Source organism: Hemicordylus capensis, chromosome 17 (genome assembly GCF_027244095.1).
Source record: "Hemicordylus capensis ecotype Gifberg chromosome 17, rHemCap1.1.pri, whole genome shotgun sequence".
Classification (NCBI taxonomy): domain Eukaryota; kingdom Metazoa; phylum Chordata; class Lepidosauria; order Squamata; family Cordylidae; genus Hemicordylus; species Hemicordylus capensis.
The window spans coordinates 10,129,653-10,150,421 of NC_069673.1; the positions used below are offsets into that span (position 1 = coordinate 10,129,653).

General features: G+C 47.9%; 1 protein-coding gene across 3 annotated transcripts in view; it reads left to right on the forward strand.

Annotated features, from left to right (window-relative positions):
• Positions 1-4,739: 4,739 nt before the first annotated feature.
• Positions 4,740-20,769, forward strand: part of PKN3 (protein kinase N3) — a 35,341-nt gene continuing 19,311 nt past the window's right edge. Inside the window, exons 1-10 of one of the 3 annotated variants that reach the window (XM_053282195.1) lie at positions 4,740-5,117; positions 14,338-14,620; positions 14,942-15,093; positions 16,021-16,150; positions 16,556-16,707; positions 16,854-17,052; positions 17,311-17,502; positions 18,252-18,361; positions 19,486-19,629; positions 20,275-20,350. In XM_053282195.1, coding sequence (XP_053138170.1) covers positions 5,094-5,117; positions 14,338-14,620; positions 14,942-15,093; positions 16,021-16,150; positions 16,556-16,707; positions 16,854-17,052; positions 17,311-17,502; positions 18,252-18,361; positions 19,486-19,629; positions 20,275-20,350 — 1,462 coding nt within the window. In that variant the 5' untranslated portion in view covers positions 4,740-5,093. Of the gene's footprint in view, positions 5,118-5,197; positions 5,283-7,253; positions 7,354-14,337; positions 14,621-14,941; positions 15,094-16,020; positions 16,151-16,555; positions 16,708-16,853; positions 17,053-17,310; positions 17,503-18,251; positions 18,362-19,485; positions 19,630-20,274; positions 20,351-20,769 lie in introns of those variants that run through there. The other 2 variants (XM_053282196.1, XM_053282197.1) reach the window with 2 other exon arrangements.

A 20,769-nucleotide genomic window follows, 5' to 3' on the forward strand; every position in this document is an offset into this window, starting at 1 on the left:
TGGGTGGGGTGGATTGAATTGCACGTTTTTATTGAAACCAGCCAATCAATTCCTTGTCTGCAGTTTTCTAGCATTTCTGTATATCCAACCTGGGGAAGCCTCTAGTTAAGTGCCACCATCTTCAAAGGCTTTCTGCTGGCCAATAGAAAACTGGTGAAAGCAAGGTTGGTGGGCTGGTTTGGTGGCAAAAATCCAGACGAGGTCTGAACTGCTTCGGCACCACAGAGGGAAGCAGCGAGTTGGTTTTTAAAAAGCAGGTCCTTACCTGCTCTCCGGCATGGGGCACCCACGCATGCGCAGGCACTATTTGCATGGTCCAGCAACAAATGGTGCCCACGGATGCCATGTGTGTGCTGGTACCACGTTTGGCTTCTTGGGACAAGTGTCACTGCCACAGCAAGCTGTAAGGACCTGCTTTCCTCCTCTCAAGATCCTGTTTGCCACTCACCTGCCCGCAGCGCCGAACCGGTGCATGAACCTCGCTTCGTGCACATCCCTACCCTGTTTGTAAGGATATGTTTAAACATAAGGCAGGATTAAAAGTGACCAAAGGGTCTGAGATGGTATAGTGTGCCATCTTGGAACTACCACTTCATTCTGCTATGTGTGTAAACCCAGTTGAAGCCACCTTGCCTATAAAACAGGACAAGGCGTTTCAAGCTTTAAATGGTACCATTTCAAATAGGAAGTTCTAAAAGGGTTGTGTGTTAGCACACGTTCATCCAAATATTGTTGCTGAGACTTATGGCACTGAGGAGAAAGCTGAGGAACTAGTTTGTTATATTCAGGAAGCTGTTTGCATGATGAGGGAGATAAAAATATGACTACCTATATGGTCTGTTGATGGCAAAAATCCAGAATTCTGCTTTTTCAACCTAACCTGTAAATGTAGAATATCAAGGTTCCGATGAATTTGTGTAACCCTCTTTAAATCAATATATAACTGCAGCCGTGACCTCACCCTGTTCAGACATGTTGTAGAAGTGTACAGACATCTATACACTTGTGTTTGTGTGAATAACTACCTGGGTTCATCTTTAAAGTGAACCTAAGTACTGGCCCCTCAATGCATGATAAAGATGGGGAGTGTACTTCTGTGCCTGCGTTCAGCATAACATGTGAATTGCTGTACCTGTGTACATGGTACACTCATAAGAGTGTTGAGTATAATGTGTGAATGGGGTTGTAATGAATTCCACAAGGTAACAATGTGGGAGGTCCCTTTCTCATGCGGAGAAACATAACTGTGTAGACTGCTCGGGACTACACAGAGGTAGTGTGGGATATACTAGAAAATTAACACAAGATCACCCAAGCAGGCGAGCATCTGCTTGCATTCAGATGGTCCCAGGTTCATTCCCTAGCAGCATCTCCCAGTAGGCCTTCAAAAGCTACCTGGTGAGCAGCTGCCAGTCAGTGTAGACCATACTGAGCTAGGTAGACAAAAGGGTCAGACTCTGTTTAGCAGTGGTTCTCAAACCTGGGTGCCCAGAGGTTAGGAACATAGGAAGCTGCCATATACTGAGTCAGACCATTGGTCTGTCTAGCTCAGTATTATCTCTCCACAGACTGGCAGTGGCTTCTTCAAGGTTGCAGGCAGGAATCTCTCTCATCCCTAGCTTGGAGATGCCAGGGAGGGAATGTGGAACCTATATTCAATGCCCAGAGCAGCCCCATCCCCTAAGGGGAATCTCTTCCAGTGCTCACACATCAAGTCTCCCATTCAAATGCAACCAGGGTGGACCCTGCTTAGCTAAAGGGACAAGTTATGCTTGCTACCACAAGACCAGCTCCTCTCCTACAATGGCCTTTGTAGCTGGGGGTGATGGGAGTTGTAGTCCAACATCATCTGGGGATCCGTGTTTGAATATTATTACATTTTCTACCCCACTCTTCCTCCAAGGAGCCCAGAGTGGTGTACTACATACTTAGGTTTCTCCTCACAACAACCCTGTGAAGTAGGTTAGGCTGAGAGAGAAGTGACCGGCCTAGAGTCACCCAGCTAGTCTCATGGCTGAATAAGGGATTTGAACTCACAGTATAAGGTAAGCAACCTGTTGTTTCTGTGAAATTGACTCGCACCCCTTCAGGGCAAATACAATGATACAATATGCAGTTTATATGGCAACGACTGCTGCAAGATATGGGGAGAGTCATTAATTTATATGGCTGTAAAAGATTCTTTTGAACCATGACAGGTAAATGCCACCTCCGCATTCTATTAAAGGGGTGTATCTTTAAATACAGTTTGCTTGGGGCAATCTGCATGCATCAACATAAACCGAAAGGGTAAGAAATACAGAGCTGCTCTTTGATTGCCCTGTAATATTATGAGAAAGCACCCCGTCCCCCAAGAAGTCGCTCTCTCCCACCCTATTAGTCCAGTAGCAACTGACTACTACTTACCCAATGTGACAGCTGCGGATTATTCTGGGGACACATGTTTGAGATCCTCCAGATGTTGGACTACATCTTCCATCATTCCCAGCCACCATAGCCTTGGGATGATGGGCATTGTAGTCCAACAACAGCTGTGGGGCCTAAGGCTGAGAACACCTGTGGCTGTATTCTTTTGACTGATTAAGTGCTGTCAAGGTGGTGTCGACTCTTAGAGGCCACATAGATTCTTTCCAGGATGTTCTGTCTTCAATTTGGCCTTGAAGGGGTCTCAGTGGTGCATTCATCACTATTGAAACAGAGTCCATCCATCTTGCTGCTGGGCATCCTCTTCTTCTCTTTCCTTCAGCTTTTTCCTGCACTATGGACTGGGTCTTCAAGGGAGCTGGGTCTTTAAATAATGTGTCCAGAGTGTGATAGTTTGAGCCTGGTCATTTGTGCCTCCAGTGAAAATTCTGGATTGATTTGTTCCATGATCCATTTGTTTGTTTTCCTGGTTGTCCATGGTATCCTCAAACTTCTTCTCCAGCACTAAACTTCAAAAGCATCAATACTCTTTCTATCTTGCTTCTTCAAAGTCCAGCTTTCACATCCATAGAGTATCACGGGAAAAACCATTGTCCAAACAATTCTAATCTTTGTAGGTATAGACACATCATGGCATCTCAATATCCTTTCCAAGGACTTCATTACAACCCTACCACATGCTAGCCCTGACCTATTTGATGAAGAGAGCATCCTTGAGCATGTGCAGAGTCTTCAAGCAGGTCCCCAACATTGAGGATGAGGGCAGAGGGGTGAATTTCCAGGCAGGCTGGATGCTAGTATCTTTTTGCAGGTGGTGGGAACATAGGAAGCTACCATATACAGAGTCAGACCCTTGGTCCATCTAGCTCAGGATTGTCTGCACAGACTGGCAGCAGCTTCTCTAAGGTTTCAGGCAGGAGTCCGTTTCAGTGCTATCTTGGACATGCCAGGGAGGGAACTTGGAATCTTCTGCTTGCAAACATGCAGATGCTCTTCCCAGAGCGGCCCCATCCCCTTTGGGGAATATCTTATGGTACTCACATGTAGTCTCCCATTCAAATCCAAACCAGGGTGGAATCTGTTTAGCAAAGGGGACAATGCATGCTTGCTACCACAAGGCCAGCTCTCCTCCCTTAGGTTGTCCTCTTTCACACCAATCAGCTTGCTCCAACTGCCAGGGCCTAAACTCTCTTCTATGCGCACCCCCCCCCCCGGTCTGGGCAGACCCCCAAATAATTGCTGTGCCTACCACCACACCAGGTTTACGGGTGTGCCAAAGCTGCAAATCCCTTGTTTAAATTAAAAGCTGACAGTCTGACCTGTGTAACTCTCAGTGATAACACTCTTCTATTTATTAGGAGGCTTAGAAACCTTTACCATTATTAGGAGACATTAATCTAATTAGGCAGTATTAAAAGTAACCACAATGAATGGAAAGCATAGTGCCTCTTTCAGCTACTTAATCCAAAGGCAACCATGATTTGTGCTGTGGATCAAGCTCAGACTAAGTATCTATTTAGCAAGGAAACCCATTGGGTGATTGGCCTACCTCGCAGGGTTGCTGTGAGATAAGAGAACGATGCAGCTCTTTAGATGTCTGTTATCTTTCTGTTTATATTGTGAGCCTTTTTAGAACAGTGAACCCTCATTCCTTTTTCTTCATCAACTGCTTTGATAACTTTTTTTAAAGTTGAAAATCAGAATGTAACATTCTTAATAACATATGCTGCTTTGAAGGAAGAGTGGAATAAGATTAATCTGCAATATTTAGTCCATTCATCCATTAGACTGATAACAAAACAGGTTTTATTCTCTTCCCATTGCTGGGGGAACTGATTGTATATAACTCTTTTGTTTCCAATGCAATTAACTGTGGGGGTCAGGAGCCATCTTAGAAGAGGCCTTCTAACTCACAAAGGGAATGCCTCTTCTAAGATGGTGGCTTCCACAGCATTGAAAAAGAAAGATGCCCCCTCTGCAGATTTAATGGATCAAATAAAAGAAGAGGAATCGGCTTTATTGTTAATTAGATGACAGCCTCTCTCTCTCTCTCTCTCTCATATAGATATTATAATTCTGCTCCAACATGGTGTTTTCAATAGCCTCCCACCCAGATTGCAGATCCAGTTTATAACCCTGTGAGGTAGACCCCAATATAATGGTGTTCCCATTAACTGGGGTGGGCCCCATAGTTGATTATTGGCAGAGAGACTGATTGATTGGAAAGACAGAATGATTGGCAATTTGGCACATTAGATCGATTTTAAGAGCCCCCCCCCCCCCCCGCGCGCCTTTTAAAAAGACAACAACCGTGGTTCATCAAATTGAAGTTCAAGCCAGCTGCCAAAATTTTAAAAACCAAGTTAAAATACAGGATTAAAAACACCAACGGCAACTCCTTCAAATAATAATTTGGCGTTTTCGCTGGGTTGAGCCATTTTCTCGGGGAGGTGTGAGGAAGCCTTGAGTAGATCCCCGCGGACTTTGGGGGCTGGGATCCCCCCGCTCAGAGACAGCAGAGGGCGCTGGATCCCAACTGGATTCCTCGGAGGCTCTTCCAGGCATGGCCGAAGTTTGAAAAAGTCCCCTGGCGGGGCGGGCGGGCGGCTGCTCCTTCGGGCTGGCTTGACCAGAGATCCGCCCGCAGGGAAGGAGCGAGGTCCTAAGCAATGGCGGCCGGGGAGATCCAGCAGGTGAGAAGGGCGGAGCGGAGGAGATCCAGGGATCTGGTTTCCCTTGGTGGGGGTCAGAATAAGCATGCCCCGCTGGGTCCGCTCTTAAAGAGAGCCGCAGGGCGGGGTAGCCCCATATACGTAGTCCCACCTCTGCTTTGCTTAAAGCTTTTCCCACGAACTCAGGTGTGTTGGTTAGTGGGTTGGATTCTTTTTTTTCCCCGCGGGTGGGAGGCGAAGGCATTCTGCGCGTTCTCAGAGGCACCCTGCTGCTGGGTCGCTCTTTGTCTGGGGTTTTCCTTTGGTGTTGAGGAGAGAGAGTGAGAGAGAGAGTGAGAGTTGATGATTATGCAAAACCCAAGTCTGATTAGAGAGACCAAACATCCCTAGGTCAGATTCCTTATTTTCAATTTTATTTCGAAATTAAAAGGTAGAAAATGACAGAGCGAGAACAAAGGCTTTGAGTCAGAATGTGCTGATGTGGTGGCTCGCCACTTTGTTAGACCTTTTAATAATATAAGGGAAAACATTAATAGTGCCATTAGTTTTCTCCCTCCTTGGCAGAGCCCTAGAATTTTATGCGTCACCTCAGTTGGCTGGTGTGGGCAAACCAGTAACCCAAAATGCTGCTAAATGTTTTGGCGCCGCTTTAAAAAGAAGACACTCCATTTAATTAACAGCCGACTGTTTATTAGGGGGCTTAAAAAAGAATTCTTGTAGATGTTCCTCAAGGCTTACCTTGGAGTTGAGTGTGTGTGTGTGTGTGTCTATGCATTTCTTATGTTGTTTTATCTATATTTTGCTGCGGAAAGGTCTGCGAACTAATAAAGTACAAATCCTGGCCTGTTGTTGGGAATGGAGATGGCGATATTATCTATTGCTTGGGCAGGATCCAGATTAGCTAGTGGGGACTGAGCACCATGGAAATCCAGAAGGCAAGTTGGGCATTGGCATGCCGGCATGCTATTATAGAGGAAGGGAGATGAACTAGTGGAGGAGAGCCAGTCTTGTGGGAGCGAGCAGGAATTGCCCCCTTTGCTAAGCAGGGTCTGCTCTGGTTTGAATTTGAATGAGAGGCTACATGGAAGATATTCCCTTCTGGGATGGGGCTGCTCTGGGAAGAGTATCTAGGACCCAAGTTCCCTGCCTAGCATCTCCAAGATAGGGCTGAGAGAGACGCCTGCCTGCAGCCTTGGAGATGTTGCTGCTGCCAGTCTGTGTAGACAGTGCTGATCTAGATGGACCAATGGTCGGACTCAGTAGGTGGCAGCTTCCGATGTTACTGGACTCCCTTAGGAACTTAATTACTGTTTTTCCTTCTGGCTGACTGTCTGCTCTCAGGCCTTGGGGAGGAGTTTTGACTCCCCTCGCAAGATTCCCAAGCTCCTTTGTAATGCCAGGCCAGTTCAAAAAAAGATGGAAGTCATCCATGACTTGATCATGGATGAAGGAGCCGACTTGGCTTGTATAACAGAGGTCTCCCGGGCTTTTGGTGCTGGGCAAGGTGTTGTGTATGTATGCATAAACTATAGGATGTTTTTGACAAACATTAGAGGAACATAAGAACAGCCCTGCTGGATCAGGCCCAAGAAGGCCCATCGAGTCCAGCATCCTGTTTCACACAGTGGCCCACCAAATGCTGCTGGAAGCCACAGGCAGGCGTTGAGGGCATGCCCCCTTATTTACGTGTTTGCTTATAGCATAGCATAGCATAGCATAGCATAGGGCTGTGGTTCCCAACCAGGGTTCCTCCAGATGTTGCTGAACTACAACTCCCAGCATCACCCCCAGACACAGTAGCTGTGTGGATGCTGGGAGTTGTAGTTCAGCAACATCTGGAGGAACCCTGGTTGGGAACTTCTGGTATAGGGCCTAAGGCAGAATTCTGACCATTTTTTAACAGAATAATTGCATTGGGAAGGGGAACCAATTTTCTAGGGAAATGTCAGGCTATTTGGAGTCTGACCTCCTCCTTTAAGTGAGGTCAGCTTTTGTAGGAGCCGTAGCTCAGTAGGAGAACATCTGCTTGGCGTGCAGAAGGCCCCCGGTTCAATCCCTGGCAACATCTCCAGGTAGGGCTGGGAAAGACTCCTGCCTGAATCCTTGGAGATCTGCTGCCAGCCAGTGTAAACAATCCTGAGCTGGATGGATTAATACTCTGACTCAGCATAAGGCAGCTTCCTGTGTTCTGTTCTTGCCCTTTCTTGGTTCCCCTGAGCCACTTCTAGAGAAAGAAACACTCCATCACAATATCAAGGTTAGTTGGGATTTGCTTCCGGGCTCATGTGTTTGTTTAACCATCTCTTAATTTGTAAGTTCTTATGGCTTTGGGGTGATTTTAATGCGCTGTGTCAGGAGTTCTGTAACTTCTGGTTTCTGGATGTGTTGGGCAACTCCTGCCATGCCAGCCACAATGGCCTTGGCTGGGGGTGATGGGCTTTGTAGTCCAGCTGCATCTGGAGACCCAAGGTTGGGAACTCATGCCTCCTTGCATTGTTATGTTTTCCTGTTTATTTAACAGGATGTCGCTTGTAGCTGTGTTTTCTCCGTCTCTGGTTACTTAAGAGGTTGTATCCTGATTTCTGTTTACTGAGTTGACCTGTTTCATATGTCCCAGGGCTGAAAAAGTTACTGTTTCCTCCCGTAGTGAAGAGACAGTTGTAGAGATGAGCCTGGAGGGAAACCAGGTTGTACTAAAAGAAATGATACAGAATGACTATTGAGAGACATGGGTTCCTCCTGGAGGGCATAGGAATGCATGGAATTTTGGAATTTCCACTGGAACGCTTGAAGACTAAGGTGATTGGTGGGTTACCTATTGCTTTGGGGAACCTGGAAGGCAATAAAGGAGGAAAAGATGTGGAATCAAATTGTTCCGTGTCAGGGGTTCTCAAATGCAAGTCCCCACATTGTTGGGCTGCAAATCCCATCATCCCAGGCCATTGTGGCGGTGGATGATGGGAGCTGTAGTCCAACATCATCTGGGGACCCAAGTTCGAAAACTCTTGCATTGGTCCCAAAGTGTTCATGTCTGACGGGCGATTATGCAACTATGAAATGGGGTGTGTGTGTGTGAGATGAACATGGCAAAGTGTATTCTCTACAGATTTATTTTATTTATTTATTTTAGAAGATTTATACCCCGCCCCTCCAGTACACTACTATTTGGGGCAGCTCACAACAATAAAATAGAAACAATATACAATAAAAGTGATAAAATTAACCAAATTGAGTAAACCAGTTAACAGTCAAGTTAAAAACCACAATTGATGTTTAAGTTCAAATTAAGTTATTTTAAAAGCTAAAAATTGAAAATTATAAAAACTATAAAAACCTTACCAGATATAACCAAAGATGGAGCATTAAAAAGCCTCCTTAAAAAGGTATGTCTTTAGTTGTTTTTAAATAGACTTTCACTATTTTCTTTATTTTTTGGCTGGAAGGAGAGCTGGTCTTGTGGTAGCAAGTATGAATTGTCCCCTTTGCTAAGCAGGGTCCACCTTGGTTTGCATTTGCATGAGAGAGGTGTGAGCACTGTAAGATCTTCTCCTTAGCGGGTGAGGCCGCTCTGGGAAGAGCATCTGCATGCAGAAGGTTCCAGATTCCCTCCTTAGCATCTCCAGATAGGGCTGAGAGAGACTCTTGCCTGCAGCCTTGGAGAAGCTGCTGCCAGTCCGTGCAGACAATACTGAGCTTGATGGACCAAGGGTCTGGCTCAGTATGCAGCAGCTTCCTATGTTCCTATTCTAGGCTCTAGGATACAATAAAAACACAATAAATGTGATAAAAATAAACACAATTAAAACATAATAAAGCAAACTTTAAAAACAACAATTTAAAACATTCAAAGATTACTAACAACCAGGCTTTAAAAAAAAATGTGTCTCAAAGGCTCTCTTGAAGGCTGACAAAGACATTAGGTCACAGATATATCTCTGCATTCCACAGCCCTGAAGTGAATACGGAGAATGCCCGCTCCAGAGTCGCTGCCAGATGAGCTGGCCTCCCTTGATGACCTTAATGCCTAATAATCTCACCCAAGTGTCTAGAATTACATAGTAGAGCTTTCAAAAGCAGTAGTGCACTCCAGCACCCTTCTGTTCTGACCGTGATGTTGAGAAAACGAGGGAGTCTGAAAGAGCTTCTCGCAGTAGGGCTGAGAAAGACCCCTGCCTGAAACTGAAGCTGCTGCCAGTCAGTGCAGAAAATACTAAGCTAGATGGACCCAAGGGTCAGACTCAGTAAAAGGCAGCTTCCTGTGTTCCCGCAATGCAAAAGGGAAGCTTGTAGAGGCCCTAAAAAACAAAAAAAACAATTGGGCCTATTTTTCTTTTTTCTTGTTGTGTATATATATGTATCATTTTTCAACAACAACAAATCTCAGAAGTGTTTAGTGTTTACTGGATTGTGAAAGCATACTACAGATAAATTGTTGCAAAATGTTATCGCAATTTAAAAGGCAACGCATTGGGGAAGGCACCAGAAATAGTCGTTGGAAAGGTGCTGGGGTAGGCTGGATGGGGTCAGTTGCTCTCCCTCAGCGAACTAAAAAAGGTATCTTTTCAAAATGGACTACATTGCCCAGTTAGCAGGACTGAGCTCCCCTTTGTGAGCCTTTTCCATATTTAGCCCATGAGGACTAGAAACTTCAGAGAAGATTGGCCGGCTGGGCTGGAAGACAGCCGGTCTAGTGGTAGCAAGCATGAATTGTCCCCTTTGCTAAGCAGGATCTGTCCTGGTTTACATTTGAATGGGAGGCTACATGTGAGCACTGTAAGATATTCCCTGTCGGGGATGGGGCTACTCTGAGAAGAGCATCTGTATGCTTGCATGCAGAAGGCTCCACGTTCCCTCCCGGGCAGCATCTCCAAGATCGAGCTGAGAGAGATTCCTGCCTGCAAACTTGACGAAGCCGCTGCCAGTCTGTGTAGACAGTACCGAGCTAGACGGATCAATGGTCTGACTCCGTAGATGGCAGCTTCCTTGGTTCCTATGTTCTTATCCTGGATGTGTGAGAGAGGAATTCTCTGTAACTTGCTTTGGAGGATCGAAAACACTTTTGGAAATGGAGCCAGAGGGCTTGAAGCTTTTGTGTTTTGGCTGGGAAGACAAGGTTGTATAAAGGAAGCTTCTTGCTAACCTTTTTAGAGGCGGTTGGCAGCTGCCGTGTCCTCGCTTTGGCGCCGCTTAGCGCATTTCCTTGCTTTGTCTCCTGATGTACGTAACTCTCTCTTTGCATGACCTCCCATCTGATTTAATCGTTGCCAGCTCTATGCAACTTTCCCCTCTCTGTTGGGAGAGAGTTTGGGAAAGTTTCAGATTCGTTTCAGGGAAATCTGCCAGGGAAGAATTAAGTCGTCAAGCCCAAGCGTTTGTAGGTCCCCTTGACTTCAGTAGCAATGATTTAAGCATGTGCTTGAAATGAATGGAACTTTATAATAGCCAGGTAATAGTTGTTGACTTGGTAAATAAACATAGTTATAGGTTATTCAACTTGCATTGGGAGGAGAACTAGTCTTGTGGTAGAAGAGTGAATTGCCCCCTTTGCTAAGCAAGATCTGCCCTGGTTTGCATTTGAATGGGGGCTATATGTGTGAGCACTGTAAGATCTTCCCCTCAGGGGATGGAGCCGCTCTGGGAAGAGCAGAAGGTTCCAGGTTCCCTGCCTGGCAGCATCTCCAAGCTAGGGCTGAGAGAGATTCCTGCCTCCAACCTTGGAGAAGCTGCTGCCAGTCCCGTGTAGATAATACTGAGCTAGACAGACCAATGGTGTGACTCAGTATATGGCAGCTTTTGATTTTCCTATGTTCCTTCCTAAACTGTCAGTTACACAAGTCTCAGGGTGGTCCACAAACAAATAAGAAAACCCAACGTTTAAAAACAAACATGAAAACATATGGTATACAAAATGCAGTTGAAGTCAATACAAATTCAACTAAAAGCCTAACGTTTGGCCTACCTTCGGAGAGGATTGCTGGTCTTGTGGTAGCAAGCAAACTTGTCCCCTTAGCTAAGCAGGGTCCATCCTGGTTACATTTGAATGAGAGACTAGAAGTGTGAGCACTGGAAGAGATTCCCCTGAGGGGATGGAGCCGCTCTGGGAAGAGCATCTAGATTCCAAGTTCCCTCCCTGGCTGCATCTCCAAGGTAGGGCTGAGAGAGATTCCTGCCTGCAACCTTGGAGAAGCCGCTGCCAGTCTGGGTAGACAATACTGAGCTAGATGGACCAAGAGTCTGACTCCGTATATGGCAGCTTCCTATGTTCCTATAATCTCCAACCACAATAAATTGTAGCTGGAGATGAGAGTTGTAATTCAGCAACATCTGGAGGGTCACAGGTTAGGAGACAAAAATAGGGTGTTGCATACATGTTATAAGTGCATAAGAAAAATCCTGCAAGATTGGACCAAAGGCCTCCTCGTCCAGCATCCTGCTTAAGCACACAAGCAGGACATGGGGCAGAGACTTTTCGAACACAGGGGGTAGGAAATAAGGCCTGTGCCCAGAAAATTGGATGAAGGGGTGTAAAGCAGCAATCGCTGAATGTGAGACTACTTGGGAGCAGTGTTCCCTCTAACAGGGATTCCCAGATATTGTTCACTACAACTCCCAGCATCCCCAGTGTACTAACTCTCTGTGGGTCCTTGCATAATCTGGTGCACCCGTGCCATGTTGAACCAGCTGCAATGGCCTTTGGCTGGGCATTATGGGAGTTGTAGTCAGCAACATCTGGTAATTCCTGTTAGAGGGAACACTGCTTAGGAGCCCAACATATGCCATTACGGCTAAAAGCCTGAGATTTGAACTGAAAACCCCCTGGTTTGAATGTTGCCTCTGCCGTCATGGCCTTCAGCAAGCCAGTCCCTCTCCGCCTCAGTCTTCCCCATCTGCAAAATGGGTATAATGGTATGTGCCTACTTCACAGGATTGGGGGTTTACAGGGATGGGGCTGTAGCGGAAGAGCATCTGCTTTGCATGCAGAAGGTCCTAGGTTCAGTCCATGGAAGCATCTCCGGGCAGGGCTGGGGAGGACTCCTGCCTGAAATCTTGGAGAGTTGACTTGGAGGGTCAGTATAAGCAAAACTGAGCTAGAGAGACCGATAGTCTGACTTGGTAGAAGACCGTTTCCAATGATTACATCAAGATAATATAAATGAAGAACTTGGTTTCCATGCTCAGAAAGTGCCACATGAATGTCCTGCACCGAACAGGAGGGTTGGACTTAGAGGTCCCTTCCAACTCTAAAATTCTATGAAGTGTGATGTCATATTATTATATAATGGGATGTATGATGGTGAGGGGATCTCTGCTAGAGTGGCAAACGATCACACAATGAGAGGGAGTTTATAATGTGCACCTCCCCCCCCAAAAGTATGACGTAATTTATGGGCCATCCCAAAGGGGTTTATGCGTTTCCATTCTAGGGTAGGTAGAACTACCGTACACTCTCACCCAGACAGTTCTGGGAGTTGTAGACAGTTCTGGGAATTGTCGTTTGGTGGATTCTCGGTTAGCAAGGCTCGGGAAATCCACTAGTCTGTGATGTGTGGGAATGGGAAATGATACCCGATGAGTAAAATAAATAAATCAGTCCCAGTGAGCAATGTTCCAACATAGCGTGATGGGTAAAATTTTTATCTGGCTGGTGAACGGAGCCAACATTTCTTGATCCCTGTAAATTTGGTTCGTCAGGACCTCAATCCCAAATTGGCAATTCTCGGTCTCCCTGTAAAGAGCAGGAAATGGCTTTTAAACCAACGTGTGCGATACAGTCTTCCTCCCTCTAAAAAAAAACCCCAAGAGAATTCTCATTCTTGTTCCTTTGCTTCTGTTCCATCTCCCCCTTTTTCTTGCAAAGGGCAGTAGGGAAGAATTCCAGGGCTGGGCAACCCTGACTGTCCAGCTGGTGCTGAGCTTGTCCGAGTCATCTGTATGAAATGGGATGCTGGACTAGATCGGCCTTGGGCCTGAGACAGCAGGGCTGTTCTTATAAACTACAACTCCCATCACCCCCGCCACTATAAATTGTGGCAGGGGATGATGGGAGTTGTAGTTCAACAATAGCCAGAGGGCCAAGTTTGCCCACCCCTGACTTAGACTTTGAACAATATTTTCACCCCTCCCGGCCAGATAATTCATTTCAAAATGTACTTCTGCAAACTGTCAGCCCTTCTGTTCACATCTTCCACAGCCGGCCAACCAACTTTTGCATTAACCTTCTGTTAATGTTTAGCCCCGATTGTCAATCCACACTTTGATTTTTCCCGCTCTGGGACTTTGGCTGTATTCCTGGTCTTCTTACTCATTGGGCGTGAATTTCCTAAGCTCAAGCAGTGATATGAAAGCTACTTTGTCCTCTTTCCAGTTCTCGCCAGTCTCCAAACCTCTTTGAGGTGTTAGTTGGTTGCAGAGTTCCTGGTACTTTTGCAGCTACTTCTGAAACTGGAAGACATATCTTTATTTTTAAGGAATGATGTACAAAATGGGAGTAGCCCCAGGACTCAGATGTGTAGATGGCGGTACAGAAAACACTGGCTAGCTTCAGATGATGATCTAAACCAGGGATTCTCAACGTTGGGTCCCCAGAAGTTATTGGACTTCAACTCCCATAATCTCCAGCCAAAGGCCACTAGGGCTGGGGATTATGGGAGTTGAAGTCCAAAAACATCTGGGGATCCAACGTTGAGAATCCCTGATCTAAACCAGTGGTATGCCACCCCAGAATTGCATCTTCCACCATCTAGAGCTGGGTTGTGTGGTCTCCAGTCGTACAGTGCCTGCAAGTCCCACGCCAGATGGTTGTTGAAGCCGTGTCTGCGCCTGGTCAGTAGCTTTAGATCAGTCTTCAACTGGTGGCAGCCTACCTCAAAGGAGTGGCGTGCTCCTCAAATTTGAATCAGAGTTAGGATCAACTGATCCTAGGAAAGCGTCCCTGAACAGGGACCGTTAGAGTGCACGTGTGTCTCCTTTTTTCTTTAACCCCCTGTCTCTATTTTACCGCTGGGTTGTGCCATAAAGCAGGGATTCTCAGCCTTGGGCCCCAGATGTTGTTGGACTACAACTCCCATCATTCTCAGCCACAATGGCTAAAGGAGTGGTGGGAGTTGCTCTCCAACAACATCTGGGGACCCAAAGCTGAGGATCTGTGTCACAAAGTACCAGTTGGCAGATGCTCTGCAAGCATCTTTCTGTGTGTCGTCTAATTCGTGTCGTTCTCTCTCCCGAATCGGACTGACTGTAGGGCAGCCATCTCCAGCAGCTGAGCAACGGGGCGAATGTCATGGATCCGGGCTTCCAGCAGAAGCTGGAGGACGAGAAGGAGCTCATTCGCCGGGCCATCCAGAAGGAGCTGAAGATGAAGGAAGGGGCAGAAAACCTGCGGCGAGTGACGACCGACAAAAAGAACCTGTCACACGTGGAGAACGTTCTGAAATCCACCAATCACAAACTGGAACAGTTGCATCAGGAACTCCGGGAGCTTGATGCTTGGATTGTTGCAACGGAAAAGGAGGAGGAGGAGACAGGTGCGGGCAGGGCTGGGGAGGATCTCGGGGTCTGAGGGCATGGGGGCCTAACTGGAAGACTGCTACTCTTGGTGGTTCTGCTGGGCAGAATTGGTGTGGCAGGAAGACCCATGTTTTGGAGCAGGCCTGCTCAACTTAGGCCCCACCAGCTGTTTTTGGACTACAACTCCCATAATCCCTGGGCAAAGTGGCCAATAGCCAAGAATTATGGGAATTGTAGGCCAACATCTGCAGGAGGGCCAAAGTTGAGCAGCATGTTTGGAGAAACCCATGGAGGAGCTGGATGGTCTTTGAGTTTGAAGAGGGTTGCTTTTATTATAGATGGGAAAATGTCCCCTGGTCTCTGTCTCTGGGAAAGGAGCCCGGACCCTGTGACAAGGCGGATAGAGGCTCTGAAGAAACAGCTCCACATTGAGATGAAGGTGAAGCAAGGAGCAGAGAACATGATCCAAATGTATTCCAGTGCCACAAAGGTAAGCCTAGTTAAGGGCAGTCATGGGACGGAGCATCTGCTTGGCATGCAGAAGGTCCCAGGTTAAATCCCTGGCAGCATCTCCAGGTAGGCCTGGGAAAGACCCTTGCCTGAAGCCTTGGAGAGCTGCTGCCAGTCAGTGCAAGCAATCCTGAGCCAGTGATCAGACTCAGCTGCTTCCTGTTTTCAGGGGCCACTTTGGATGGAAGTCTAAACAGAATTGCAAATGTTGACATGATGGCATCAACCAGAAAGACTTGAGTCCCCAGATGTTCTCGGACTACAACTCCCATCATTCCCAGCCAGAGTGGCCAGTAGTCGGCAGTTATGGGAGTCACAGTCCAACACTTGCAGGAGGGCCAAAGTTGTGCAGTCCTCCTCTAAGGGGGATATCTTACAGCAGACAGTGTAGTTACCCATCCAAATGCAAAACAAGGTGAGTCCTGCTTAGCAAATGTTGCTCCCCAGCAGATGTTAGACTACAAGCTATTAGGAGAGGGGAGAAGGGCTGGCCTTGCTGTAGTGAGCATGAATGGCTCCCTTTGCTAAGCAGTATCTGCCCTGGTTTGCATTTGAATGGGAGACTACATGTATGAGTACTGTAAGATATTCCCCTTAGGGAGTGGTGCCACTCTGGGAAGAGCACCTGCTACTTGCATGCAGAAGGTCCCACGTTCCCTCCCTAGTAGCATCTCCAAGATCGGGCTGGGAGAGACTCCTGCCGGCAACCTTGGAGAAGCCGCTGCCAGTCTGGGTAGGCAATACTGAGCTAGACGGACCAAGGGTCTGACTCAGTATGTGGCAGCTTCCTGTGTCCCTAAGCAACCCCCACTATCCCCAGCCACAATGGCCTTCAGTCCATTGCACTGTTAGGTGGTGCTCAGGGCCTCTCATTGAGTAGGACCCTCTGCCTGCCTCGTCGTTCCAGGAACGGAAGCTTTTGGCGACGGCTCAACAGATGCTGCAAGACAGCAAGACCAAGATCGAGTTGATCCGTATGCAGATTGTGAAGGTGTCTCAGTCGGCAGGTGGTGGGGCAGACACAGTGGATCCGGCAGGTAAGGGATGCCGTGAGCATTGGCACTTGAGAAGTGGCTGGAATTCCTCTTTCTTTCTTTCTTGTTTACTTTCTCCTAGTTCACTTCCCTGATAATCCCACCTATATTCCTGAGTAGGTCTGACAGGGACTCTAGTCCCATTCCTGAAGCACTAGGGGAATCCTACCAAACCTCCTCCTCCTTTAGAGATGTCCCCAGGAATTGCTGATACGCTTTTGAGCCTGAGGACTAGAACCTTTAAAATCAATAAAGACCTGCAACTCTCCTGATGTGGGGTGCTGTGACCCTACTATCTTCTGCACTGCCACAGTCATGTTTCCACAGTTTCAGGAGGTGCAGGGCCCACATCAGAGCCGTCTGTGCTGCTGCCTCGCCTTCTTACCCATTCTTCTCTGGTCTCCTCAGTGAAAAACGGAGGCGCGGTCAGTCTCCTGGAGCTACGGATCGAAGAACTGCGGCATCGCCTCCGGATCGAAGCCGCAGTGGCTGAAGGAGCCAAAAACGTGGTGAAGATCCTGGGGGGCAGGCGGGTGCAAGACCGGAAAGTCCTGGCTGAGGTAGGCAAGGTGACCGGGTCACTGTTAGGAAACCGGTGTCGAGGTTTTGCAGGCGATGAGGCGACTGCCCTGCAAGACAGTCAGAGATGCCAGTCTGGGTTCTCTCTCGGTCCGATCTTCCTTGCTTCCCAAATCCCTTCCTTCAGGCTCAGGCCCGCTTGCAAGAATCCTCCCAGAAGATTGATCTGCTCCGTCTATCCCTCGAGCACCTTCTTGGCCGTCTGTCCCCCGATCACCCAAAGCGAGCGATCCTCAAACAGGAGCTGGTGCACTCATCTTTTCTGGGCTCTCCGCAGGGCGGTGCGCAGCCAATTACATCCTTGATCAAGCCCACAGGCCTCACAGGTAACTTTTAAACTCTCTGTGGTTTGGGGTGGAGAACAGCAAGGGCCGCTCTTCCTCGCTGCCTCCTGCCTCTACCTCGCTGCCTCCTGCCTCTACCTCGCTGCCTCCTGCCTCTACCTCGCTGCCTCCTGCCTCTACCTCGCTGCCTCCAGTGGCTCCACTGGGATTTCTATATCCCACCATTCTGTGAACTTGACAAAATTTCACCCCGTGTTCTCCTTCCCCTCTTTCTTCCTTGGGCAATATTGACGGCCCTAGGCACACTGGAAGTACGGCTGATGGGCTGCCAAGATCTATTGGAAAAGGTTCCGGGCCGTTCCCGAGTGGCCGGTTCAACACCCATCTACGGGAGCCCTGGCGACCTGAAGCCCTTAACCCGGAGCTGGGCCAGCATGAGCATTCATAGCCGCGGAGCTGTCGCCAAGCATATTCGGAACCAGGAACTCTGCAGTGAGTGTTCTCCAGTGGGACCTGGGAGGAGAGCTGGTCTTGTGGTAGCAAGCATGAATTGTCCCCTTAGCTAAGCAGGGTCCACCCTGCTTTGCATTTGAATGGGAGACTACATGTGTATGCACTGGAAGATAATCGCCTTGGGGATGGGGCTACTCTGGGAAGAACACCTGCCTACTTGCATGCAGAAGGTTCCAAGTTTCCTCCCTGGTAGCATCTCCAAGATAAGGCTGAGAGAGACTCCTGCCCGCAACCTTGGAGAAGCCGCTGCCAGTCAGGGTAGGCAATCCTGAGCTAGACAGACCAAGGGTCTGACTCGGTATATGGTAGCTTCCTATGTTCCTGTGTAAGATACACTGCTGTACTCCTGACTCTAGTTTGGACATCTGAGCTCCTTGGGAGTCTAATGGCAGGGGGCTCCTTGCTCTCCTGCTGACTCAAGACGCTAGACCTCATGAAATCTGTTATGGAACCCACTAGAAGCCCAAGACCCATCTAGTCCAGCATCCTGTTTCACACAGTGGCCCACCAGATGCCGCTGGAAGCCGACAGGCAGGAGTTGAGGGCATTCTGTTACTCCCCTGCAACTGGTACTCAGAGGCATCCTGCTTCTGAGGCTGGAGGTGGCCTATAGCCCTCCAACATCTCATCTGGTTGGCCACTGTGGGAGACAGGATGCTAGGCTTGATGAACTCCTTGGTTTGATCCAGACAGACTCTTAGAATAGTCTCTTTCTCCCACTGCTATAGGTGAAGTCCTTGCTGTTCTCAAGGTGGACAACAAGGTGGTTGGCCAGACGAACTGGGGACCGGTTAATAACCAGGCTTGGGATCAGACCTTTATTATTGAACTGGATAAAGTAAGTGTGTGTCTGTGTGTGTTGACGCGTGCTTGCATGTTTCTAGGATCTTAACACTGCAGTTTTGTGGCAATATTGTGATAGAACCTGGCTTAGTAAAACTGCAATTTATTTCTGGATACAAACTAGGCATTGCACAGAAAATCAAGCAAAAGACACAGCCTCAGGGTTACAATCTAAGAAAGAGAGACGCAAGGGAAAGGCAAGCGAATTAATAATAATAATGATGATGATGATGATGATGATGATGATGATGATGCATCCTTAAATTTTGGCCCCCAGATGTTGGTGAGAAATGGTTTAAGCAGAGGTTCTCAACTTGGAGTGGTGGTGGTGGTCCCCAGATGGACTACAACTCCCATCATCCTCCTCCAAAGGCCATTGTAGCTGGGGGGTGATGGGAGTTGTAGTCCGCCGACATCTGAAGACCCAAGTCTGAGAACCCCTGAGTGAGATAGGAAAGATGGGGGGTGGGGGAGGCTAGTGAAGGAAGTGACTTTCAAAAGCTGGAGGTGTTAAGTGCATCCGCAGGAGGAGCCAGATGGATTCTAGGAAATAAAGTGCCCCAATGAAAGGGATGAGTTGTGGTTGAGAAATGGATGGTGTGATTTGGCATCTTGGAAGGATGACGGGTAGCAGAGGAGAGTAAATGGAGAAGGGGGAGCAAAAGGGTCAGAAAACCTCTGCTGCCATCTCAGATGGTGGGGGAAGGCGGCTCAAGGAGCCGAATTGGCGGGGTGTGTGTGTGTGTGTTGGGGCGGGGGGGAGGAGACAGGGAGAACTAGCACATAGATGCTCTGTGCCAGGCCAGCTAGTTTGTTTATTTCTCTATGTAAACCTACTTTGGATACTTTTGTTGAAAAGTGGTATATAAATATTTGGTGTTTTTAAATGCAGAAAAAGTACAAGTCAGGAAGAGGGGATGAAAAACAGAAAGACTAAAAGCAGCCATCTAAATACTAAAACACCAACAGGGCACAAAGTAGCCGATTTTGTTGAATGCGAATAGGTCCGTGCTCGGGCATCCGGAGGCCAGGTTCAGCTTCGGGGCTGCTCATTGCTGACGGCTTTGATACCGTTCAGGAAATCGCGCTCACTCGTTTCCTGCCCCCCTTTGCCTGTAGTCCCGAGAGCTGGAGATCTCCGTGTACTGGCGCGACTGGAGGGAGTTGTGTGCGGTGAAGTTCCTGCGCTTGGACGACTTCCTCGATAACGAACGCCATGGCATGTGCCTCTCCCTCGAACCCCAAGGCATGCTTTTTGCAGAGGTAAAGGGGCTGGAGGGTTTCCTTTCTCTGCTGGTGTAGCACTGCATGAAGCAGCTTTCCCTGAGTGTCCATGCACTCAGGGAAAATGGTCGTAAAGGCCAGCTATCAGAGGAAGGGCTGTCGTGGCCTTCAGCGAGCCTCAGTCTTCCCCATCTGCAAAATGGGTATAATGGTACTTGCCTACTTGACAGGATTGGGGTTTTTCAAGGATGGGGCTGTAGTTCAGTGGAAGAGCATCTGCTTTGCATGCAGAAGATCCCAGGTTCAAGTCTTGACCTCGGTCTTCCCCATCTGCAAAATGGGTATAATGGTACTTGCCTACTTGGGGGTTTTCAAGGATGGGGCTGTAGTTCAGTGGAAGAGCATCTGCTTTGCATGCAGAAGATCAATCCCAGGCAGCATCTCCAGGTAGGGCCAGGAAAGACTTCTGCCTGAAACTTTGGAGAGCTACTGCCAGCCAGTGCTGACAACTGAGCCAGATAGACCGAGGGTCTGACTCTGTAAAGGGCAGCTTCCTCTGTAACCCTCAGAGAAGGAACCGCCCAGGCTTAGTGAGAAAATATATATATATATTTGGTCATTGTAGGCCATATGCATTTTTGAAGGACTCCCTTTTTATTTCTTCTCCACACCCTTCTTCTGCAGATAACCTTCAGTAACCCCGTGATTGAGCGACGGTCCAAGCTGCAACGTCAGAAGTGCATTTTCCTCAAACAAAAAGGTAAGGCGGTTGCAAAAATGCACCGTGTGTAAGTGTACGGGGCAAAGCAAATTTTTTTTAAAAAAATGAATAAAAATAACTGCCTTCCACATGCTGATTCTCACCTTCTGATGCTACCCCTGGGTCCCCCTTTCCTCGGCCTACATGGGTGCCCATGTTTAATACGGTAATCTGTCGTCTGTCTTTAGTCCATATAGGGTGACCATGAGGCTGAAGGGGTCTGGCTGGGTACTATATGGACAGAGATCTTGAGGACACGTCCCTGAATCCTTGGCAGCGTGGTGGATGTATGTAGAATAGGGAGTTTCTTTGCAGATCAGCATTCTTAAAGATTGTTAAAGATAGGGACATAGGAGTCTGCCTTATACCGAGTCAGACCCTTGGTCCATCTAGCTTGGTATTTCCTACACTGACTGGCA